General features: G+C 40.7%; 1 protein-coding gene across 3 annotated transcripts in view; it reads left to right on the forward strand.

The window, feature by feature from the left end:
• Positions 1–4,063, forward strand: part of LOC128701367 (uncharacterized) — a 114,827-nt gene extending 110,764 nt beyond the window's left edge. For all 3 annotated transcript variants that reach the window (XM_070100348.1, XM_070100346.1, XM_070100347.1), the window contains exon 8: positions 56–4,063. In XM_070100348.1, the coding sequence (XP_069956449.1) occupies positions 56–171 (116 nt within the window). In that variant the 3' untranslated portion in view covers positions 172–4,063. The remainder of the gene's footprint in view (positions 1–55) is intronic.
• The last annotated feature ends 5,934 nt before the right edge of the window (positions 4,064–9,997 follow it).

The following is a 9,997-nucleotide window of genomic DNA, read 5'->3' on the forward strand; positions in this document are numbered from 1 at the left end:
AATAAGGCTGAATGTCTTTAATCACTTAATAAATTTGTATTATTATCTTTAACAGATATGTGTTGGCACCAACATGCTCAAGAGGTTGCTGAGCAGGTGTACCGCCCATTAACCTATGCCCAAGTGTTGCGCCTTCACCTCACGCCCCTTACTCGAGCCCTTGGTGTATAGAGCATCCTATCCTTACAGGTTCTTTTGTGACATGCTAAAGAAAATATTGTTATTAGTGGGACACTACCTACAAATCCTATTGTGCAGTTCAATAGTTGTCTTGATTGAATTTTCTTTGATAGCCACTTAAGTACCAATACATTGTCTGGTTGCTATGTAAAATCTTATATTTGACCAAGAATATTGTCATGTAAGTTTTCAATCACTGCCAGGTCCTCAGGTGGCAGTATATCATGCTTTAGTATAAATCTGAACCTTCTTTGTATAGGTACCATAGAGGCACTGATTGCAAATTGCAGTCAGTTACCTTTTCCTCCCATAGATAAAACTGTTCATATAGAATTAAAATTCTTCCTCATGCTCAATTATATTATGTAAAAAATCATACATTAGGTAATCAAATATTCCCACTAGTCAATTTTTTTTTTCTTCAAAAAAAATGGCCTTCATTTAAATTTTTTAATATTGTATAAAGTAAAGAAACATTACTTTAAATATAAAATATCAAACCAATATTCCAATAATTTTTTTATACATATGATATCTGAAGAAAACATTTTGCAAATAAAGGTAACGAATATTAAGTTTCATAAGTGTTATGTATTGTTGCATGGTGCTAGAGTCATAAATATGATACAGGTATTAAAGCCCTTGACATCTGCAAGTTATAAAATAACAAGGAATAAAAATGTTGTATAGAAAACTGTCTTTAAAAAGACATTAAATAGGGACCCCAAGAGGAGCTATGTACAAAAATTGCAATTATTACAGTGATATGTTTAAATATATTATAGTTAAGGGCTTCTCATTGATAACTTATTATATGTATACATAGTTTTTATGTATTTGATGTGTCAAAGCAAGGAGACTGAATTGTGAAATATAACCTCCTTGTATTCAACTGTTTATAGTACTGGATGTATGTAGCATAGTGCATTCCACTAATGTTTTATTATGTACAGTTTTAAATTATTTCAAGATGCTAACTTTTGTGTCAGTATAATTCATTACATGTATGTCCATTATCATTTGGTGCTTTATAGTTTATTCTTTCCTATTCAAGACCAAAATATTTTTTCTTAATAAGCCAACCTATTTTTATTAGTAACTATGAGGCTAGAGTATTATTTGTTGGTATTTACAAAGATTTTTACCTGAAGGCAGTGAGGATTTCCCTACCAATATTATCTGCTATGTAGCTAGTACAGTACTAGTATAAGATGAGTACCTGGTACTTAGAAAACCTTCCATTCCTATTTCACTCTTTATGACTCATTATAATTTAAATTTAAGCAACTAATACAGCAAAAGCATTCATCAGTGTTGTCTATAAGTAAAATACTGTACAGTATTTCAGTTTTAAGGCACTTGTACAGCACAGAGTGGTATTAACCCTCAAACATTTTGCTGTACATAAGAAATATTTACATGAGCCATTAAGGCTGGAAGTTTGTGTTTGATGCTGCTTGCTTTGACTATCTCTGCTATTCTAGTTGGTACAGTTACATGTAATTCTTGTACCTTCAGTTAATTATTCAGACAATCAAATCAAACTGATTGTTTGTGAATGCATGATCATGTGATTTTTGTTGATATACCAATACTAAAAGTATTGGTAATACGGTAACAGACATCTTTCAGTCCTAGATGAAAATGACGTTTACATAAAACATAAAGTCGAATACTGTCCGTTGCAATTCCTATTCTGTACATGTTTCAGACATGAATGAAAATAGAATTTACAGTACACATGAACAAAAACTTTTTGTTACGTTTATATTTTTATAACATCTTTGTTTTTAATTTGTTCATTATCATCACCTATGTTTTTCATAAATCATGAGCTAAGGCTCAAACAAGACCATAAGTATTAGTGTAACAAGAACTTGTTTTTATTACTGCACAATATGTAATGATAATTTAGTAACTTAAGAGTATGTTTGATATGTATGAGGTATTGGGAAAACAGAGGCTACTTTGATTGTGTACAATCCACTGATAGATGTTACTACAATTACTGTACTTACATTTTCTTTCACTTCAAATTTATTGAATATAATATATTTGCAGTATACCTGTTAGGATTCTTGATATGTTCTTGCTGTAATAACTTGAACTCTTACATACTGCAGTTCATTATCATTTAGAAGTTATATGCAATAATTTAGCTAGAAAGTTTATGTATCAAGCTAAAATAGATTAAGTTTCTTAAATGTCTTGTGTATATAAGTTTCTTCTGTTTTAAATGAGGTAGAGAATTAAGATGTTCGAGGATAGTAATAAACTATGACTAGGTGGTAATATAGATTCAACACTCTTTGAAGTATTACTCTTAGAAATCACATTTTGTGCATTATTAAGGACTATTTTTTCTTAATTTTTTCAGTAGGTCTTTTGAGTTCCTTATGCTGTTTTTGCTCAAGAGAAAATCTGAATACTTTAATCTTTGCTAGTCCATGAAGAAGCATTCTTTACAGAGTAGATCTTAATAGTATATAAAGTGCATTTATTCATTGGTGATACAAGTGCTGGGCTGTCCTTAGAAATAGAATGTATAGAAAAGGATGAATTGTTTGCAATTTGTCTGGTTTACCATGCATTATTATATATGTATAAATCATCATCTTTCTTCTTTCAACACACCGGTTGTATCCCACCGAGGCAAGGTGGCCAAAAAGGAAAAACGAAAGTTTCTCTCCTTTTAAATTTAGTAATATATACAGGAGAAGGGTTAGTCGCCTCTTACAACACGCATGGCTTACAGAGGAAGAACAATATTCCACTTCCCCATTGAGATAAGGGGAAATAAACCAGAACAAGAACTAGTAAGAAAATACAAGAAAACACAGAGGGATGTGTATATATATGCTTGTACATGTATATGTAGTGTGACCTAAGTGTAAGTAGAAGTAGCAAGACGTACCTGAAATCTTGCATGTTTATGAGACAAATAACACACCAGCAATCCTACCATCATGTAAAACAATTACAGGCTTCCATTTTACACTCACTTGGCAGGACGGTAGTACCTCCCTGGGCGGTTGCTGTCTACCAACCTACTACCTACATGTATAAATCTTTTTACAAAATTTTTTCAAGTCATGCTGACCCTTCCAGGTTCAGCGCTTCATTTTGTTATAATAATAATTCTTGCTTTTCATTAGCTTTGAAAGGATGAATGTTAATTTCATTCTGTGATTGGACTATATGGTGTCGGGAAAATAATTGTATACATCATGGAGATACAGTGAAAAATTGAAAGATTTGGAGGAAATAAAAAAGTGTTTAACTGGTGAATATGAGTGACTGCATTGCAGGATATCTCTTTTTAGCTAATTTTTTAAAAAAGTGTTTCTAGTATTATAGAAATTTGAACAGTAGAGAATGGTGCTTATAATTTGCAAAGTTATTTGTGAATTTCATTATTTTCTCCAGCAGTGTGTAACTTATACACATGAATTATGTCAGTAATGACAAAATTGAGTGATGAAGATGGGACACCATGGCCATAGCTCTGCTCTTGTAACTACAAGTAATGACAAGTACAGTGTTTAACCCTTTCAGGGTCAACAGACCCTCTCCCAGACTTGTTCTCAGGGTCGACAAATTTTCAAAAAAAAAAAATTATTTTTTTCTTATGAAAAGATAGAGAATATTTTCCCGATCATAATGACACCAAAAGTATAAATTTGATGGAAAACTTACGGAATTATGCTCTCGCAAAATTAGCGGTATTGATGATGTTTACGCATCGGCGATTTCGCCCACTTTGAGCCCTATTTTCGGCCAATTCCAGTGTACTAGTTGACAAAAATCATAACTATTTCGCTAGAACTCCATTTTTTCTATCGAATGAGTTCAAGAAACCACCCATTTACCGATTTCAACTATCCAATAAAGTGGTCAGAATTTAGCAATTTTGCCAATTTCACACAAATTTCAAAAGATGCCAATTTCCAAATAGGGTCCAGAATAAACAAGAAAGACATTCCTGGCACTAAACATTTCCTCTGTTCATTAGTCATGTCCCCATGCCCCTCTTACATTCTTTTGCTTTCCACTTTGAATTTTTTTCTCACAAAAAATAGAAGATTTACTGTTATGCAGACTACTGCATTAGTGTAGAAATGGTATAAATAATATCAGCACACTTGTGGAAGAATATTAGCCTCACCAGTTGACGTGTATTGGACGCGCAGGATGATTTGTTTACTTTTGAACTTTGGCAAAAATTGAAGATTTCTGCTACTTTGAGCTCAATTTCAAGGTACGTTTCATTGTAAAACCAATCAAAATCATCTCAATTTCTGTAATATGTCTTCCATTCTATAAAATGAGACCAGGAAAACTAAAATACCATCATAAATACCATACGAAAATACCAAAAACAAAAACACTGTCAAAGTTTTTTTCCTCGTTACGCACTGTTTGCTGCAGGATTTTTTTTTATACTGCGCACACTGACCACATAGACCCATTCTTTCATATGTAGGCCTACCAGCTTTCTCTCACTGGATTTGAGGGCGCTAGAATTTAGGCGTACTAGTACAGTGGTCCCTCGTTTTTCTTAATTAATCCGTTCCTGGAGGAGCTACTATAAACAAAATTTACGATTTGCGAATCAATTTTCCCCATAAGAAATAATGTAAACACAGTTAATCCGTTCCTGACACCCAGAAGTATTAAAACAAAAAATTTTTTTACATGAAATATACATATAGTACATAAACAATACAATGGGAAATGATGAATGAAATATTAACAGCATAACCCTCTTCAAGGGGGGCTCCTTGGCGTGGTGAAGAGGCTCTTGGTCTGAGGAATTAGACCTATCGGTCTTCTTCCTCAGACCGAACCTAATTACCCCCCAATCTCCCCTCCCCTATCCCATCCTCCCCATCCTCCCCTTTTTCCTTTCCTCCTCCTCCTCCCCACTCCTCCCTTTTGCCCTTCCTCTTTTTGTCCTTTGGGATTTCTCCCACAGGCGCGCTAGTTCCTAGGTAGGAGAAAGGACACCGGGGTCCATCCCATTCCGTTGAGGTTTCTTGGCGGTGGCGTAGTTTGCCGTGGAATCTGGATTGCCTAGGGATGTCCCGATCCCTCTCCGGTATCCCGGAGTAGCTTTGGGTGTCTTTTGGGCGACGGGTGTAGCTCTGGAAGCCACCTTTCGGATTCCGGGGGTGGTGGCTGAAGGAGGTATGCTTTGTGGCGGATATCCGGCCGCCCTCTCTTTTGTCCACCGAGGTAGCTCGGCAGATGTGAGGTTGCTATCCCAGATTGCTGGTTTACTGGCATGAAGGGTAGGGTATGGCACGGGTTCCATGCTGCATCTGCGCTACTAGCGGTGTCGAGTCCTCTTGGGCGCGGAGGGAGATTTCTGGCCCTTTCATCCCTCCTAGGAACTATCCCTCCCCGGTCCCCCCTTTTTTTTTCTTTTTTTTATTTTTATTTTCTTTTCTTCTTTCTTTTTTTTTCTTAAAAACAAAAAGAAAGAAGTAACCTAACCATGGCAGCCCTAGTCCATGAACCTGGTACCCCCGGGCCCCTTCTTGATACCGCACCCCGTTCTGACCCCGCCTCGTCTTTGGACCACTCTTCAGACATTCCTCATGCCTCTGTACCTATTGCCGGTGCTGTTTCCTCACCCGCTTCAGGTACTGAGGCCTCGACTGACTCCTTCGATTTATCAGACCTTCGCTCTCCTCTGACTATGCTTCCGGCCTCTCCCTCTACGGTGCGGCAATTTTCAAATCGCCGACCCGTTCCACGTCGGACCAACTCTGGTCCCACGCCTAAACGTCAACGACAATTACCTGCTGATGATACTTCTCCACCTTCACCTTCTCGTTCTTCTCAGAAACGATCGACACGTCCTTCACTACCTTTCCACGCTCAGTTTCAGACTGAACAGTGGACTAAATTCTTCACTTTACGACCAACTTCCTCTACTGCCTATCTTTCTGACCATAGTATTGGCAAGGCACTCCTACGCCATGTTGGTAAAGATATTTCTTTTCATGCTCTTAAGAGCGGTACGCGCATCATTACCGTACAGAATGCTACCCAGGCTCGTGAGCTCTCTCGTCTTACCCATATAGATACTGTTCCTGTCACCCTTGAAAAACATCATTCCCTCAATTCTTGTAGTGGTACCGTTATTCTGCCCCATACCATAGTTCAACAAAATTTCCAGACATGTGGCACCGACATTCTAGAACAGCTGGAACTCCAAGATCTCCCAATCCTCAAGGTAGACACTTACGTTCTTCCTGCCCGTGGGCGGAGACGATACCCTAGCAATGTGGCTCGTTTAACTTTTGACAGCCGAGAACTCCCATCCTCCGTTTATATAGCAGGACATCGGTTACAAGTTCGAAAGGTGATCCCTACACCACAACAGTGTAGAAATTGCTGGCGATTTGGCCATCCAGCGAAATATTGCAGATCTATCGCCGAATGCCCAGTCTGTGGTGCCGATGACCATTCTAATACGTCTTGCAATCGATCTCCCTCTTGCCTTAACTGTCATGAGGCTCACCCTTCGTACTCTCGCCGTTGTCAGGTCTATTTAAACGAGCGGGAAATCCGTTACCTCAAAGAGACAGAAGGTCTCCCTTATGCCATGGCAGTTTCTCATCTCCGCCTCCAAGGGAGACTCCCACGTGTTTCTTATTCCCGTGTTTCAAAACGTCCCCCCACTTCTGGTATCCCATCTTCTACACCCACCTCTGTGGTTACCTCTCCCATAATCACTCCTGTATCTAATCCTTTTGCTGTCCTCGGCTCAGACGTCCCTACTTCAACGCCTCAGTCTAATCTCGCTTCTTCGAGTTCTCTCTTACAAGCCTCAGTATCGACGAGACCTCGTACGACACCTCTTCCCAATCGTCCCTCTACTTCTCAAAAGTCAAAAAAAGGTCCGGTAACACCTCCTACCCATCTTCCACCTCCTCATTTTACCCTCCCTGTCTCTGTCCCTAGTTCTTCCCCTCTCACTGGCTCAGTTACAAGTGCAGAGGTTCACCCTCCTCCTCGTAATGTACCTTCCTCCCCTGTTCCCTCCCAAGTTTCTACCTCTTCTGCCACCTCCCAGGTTCCTGTCTCTTCTGTCCCCTGCCACGCTTCTCCAGTTCCCTCCACCCTTTCGCCCCCCCCTACCTTGGTACAGTCCAATACAGTTCCAATCTTTACTCATCCTCCCCCTACCATTCCCAATATTGTCTCCCATACGACATCTCTGAATTCCGAAACACTTGAAGCAATCTCTGAATATATTGCAGAGACCAAACCATCAATGGACACTGATCCACCTTCCGCTCTTCCTCTCTCCTCTGCTCCATCTGCGCAACTCCTTTCTTCACAGCGCACCGTTCCTTCGCTGCTTGAACATTTTCCACTGCCTCCGCATGTGGACTTTTCTAACCCTTCTAGTCCGTAGGAACCCTTACCTGCGGATTTCAAGTATCTTTATCATTGCCAATCATGGCCTTTTTACAGTGGAATATACGCGGCCTCAGGGGTAATCGGGGTGAGCTTCAGATGTTACTCTCCCAGTTTGCCCCTGTTGGTGTTTGCTTACAGGAACCAAAATTACACTCTGCTGTTATTTCTCACATCTCAGGCTATAATTTATTGTATTCTTCAGATCCTTTTCCTGATGGGACCTTTAATGAAAGTGCCCTTCTTCTCCGCACTGATATTCCGTACCATCAGCTATTTGTTCATACTTCGCTGCATTACACAGCAGCCCGTATCCACTTACATAGGTGGTATACGCTCTGTTCTTTATATCTCTCTCCTTCTCGGGCATTATCTATTCCGGATTTTGCCTTCCTTGTTTCGTCATTACCGCCACCGATTCTGTTACTTGGTGATTTTAATGCCCACCATTTCCTCTGGGGAGGGTCTCACTGTGATTCCCGTGGAATTCAGTTAGAGGCTTTTCTTGCCACCCACCCCCTCCATGTTTTAAATACAGGTACTCACACCCATTTTGATCCTCGGACTCATACTCTCTCTTGCATCGATCTCTCAGTTTGCTCTTCCTCCGCCGCATTAGACTTTACTTGGTCTGTTCTCCCGGACTTACATGACAGTGATCATTTCCCAATCATTCTTACTTCCCCTTCATATTCGCCACCTCTTCGCACCCCACGCTTTCAATTTAATCGGGCAAATTGGAACCTTTACTCACACCTGACTGTTTTTAAAGAGGTTCCTTCTTCGTCCTCCATCGATGAGCTTTTACACCTCTTCTCGTCCTCCGTTTTCACCGCAGCTTCTCATTCTATACCCCAAACTTCGGGCAGGCATTCTCAGAAATGCGTGCCTTGGTGGTCTCCTGCTTGTGCTCGTGCAGTACGTTTGAAACGCGCTGCATGGGGCAGGTACCGGTACAATAGAACCACAGAGCGACTCCTTGATTTTAAACAGAAGCGTGCGATCGCTCGCCGTGTCATCCGTGACGCTAAACGCACTTGCTGGCGAGATTATGTCTCCACCATCACCTCTGCTTCCTCTATGAGTGCAGTCTGGAAAAAAGTACGAAAACTGAGTGGTAAATATTCTCCTGACCCGGCTCCTGTTCTGCGGGTTGCCGGTGTTGATATAGCAAACCCACTAGATGTTGCCAATGAAATTGGCAATCATCTGGTCCGTATTTCTCAGGGACTCCATCTATGCCCCTCATTTCTTTCCTCAAAGTCTGCCAGAGAGTTAGCACCCTTGGACTTTTCTTCTCTCAGAGAAGAACAGTATAATGTGCCTTTTACACTTCAAGAACTGGAGGCAACACTCTCAGCTTGTCGATCATCGGCAGCTGGGCCCGACGACATTCATATTCGTATGCTACAACATTTACATCAGTCAGCCCTTGCAGTCCTATTACACCTTTACAATCTTATTTGGTCACAAGGAGTTCTTCCACAGCTGTGGAAATCCGCCATTGTTCTCCCTTTCCGCAAACCAGGCACTACGGGACATGAAACCTCCCACTATCGTCCCATTGCTCTTACCAGTGCAGTTTGCAAAGTAATGGAACGTCTAGTAAATAGACGTTTAGTGTGGTATTTAGAGACACACAACAGTCTCTCCACTCGTCAATATGGCTTTCGTAAGGGACGTTCTACCATAGACCCCTTACTGCGCTTGGATACGTATGTTCGTAATGCCTTTGCGAATAACCACTCAGTTATTGCCATATTTTTTGACCTTGAGAAGGCATATGACACAACTTGGAGGTATAATATTTTAGCCCAAGCCCACTCCTTAGGCCTTCGAGGCAATCTACCATCCTTCCTTAAGAACTTTTTAACTGACAGGCATTTCCGTGTTCGGGTTAATAATGTGCTCTCCCCGGACTTTGTCCAAGCTGAAGGTGTCCCCCAGGGATGTGTTCTGAGCACAACACTTTTTCTCCTTGCTATTAATGATTTGGCCTCTAGTCTTCCATCAAATATTTGGTCATCACTCTATGTTGATGACTTTGCTATTGCCTGTGCAGGCGCTGACTGTCACCTCCTTACAGTTTCTCTCCAGCATGCAGTCGACCGTGTTTCCAATTGGGCCACCACACATGGGTTTAAATTTTCCAGCACTAAAACCCACCAAATCACTTTCACTAGACGCTCTGTCATCTCTGATCATCCTTTGTACCTCTATGGCTCACGTATCCCTGAACGTGATACAGTCAAGTTTCTGGGCCTCCTCTTTGATCGTAGGTTATCCTGGAAACCTCACATTACCTCTCTGAAGGCAACTTGTCACAGCCGGCTGAACCTTCTTAAAACCCTTGCTCATCTTTCGTGGGGAGCTGATCGTCGAACCC

This window comes from Cherax quadricarinatus, chromosome 72, assembly GCF_038502225.1.
Source record: "Cherax quadricarinatus isolate ZL_2023a chromosome 72, ASM3850222v1, whole genome shotgun sequence".
Taxonomy (NCBI): domain Eukaryota; kingdom Metazoa; phylum Arthropoda; class Malacostraca; order Decapoda; family Parastacidae; genus Cherax; species Cherax quadricarinatus.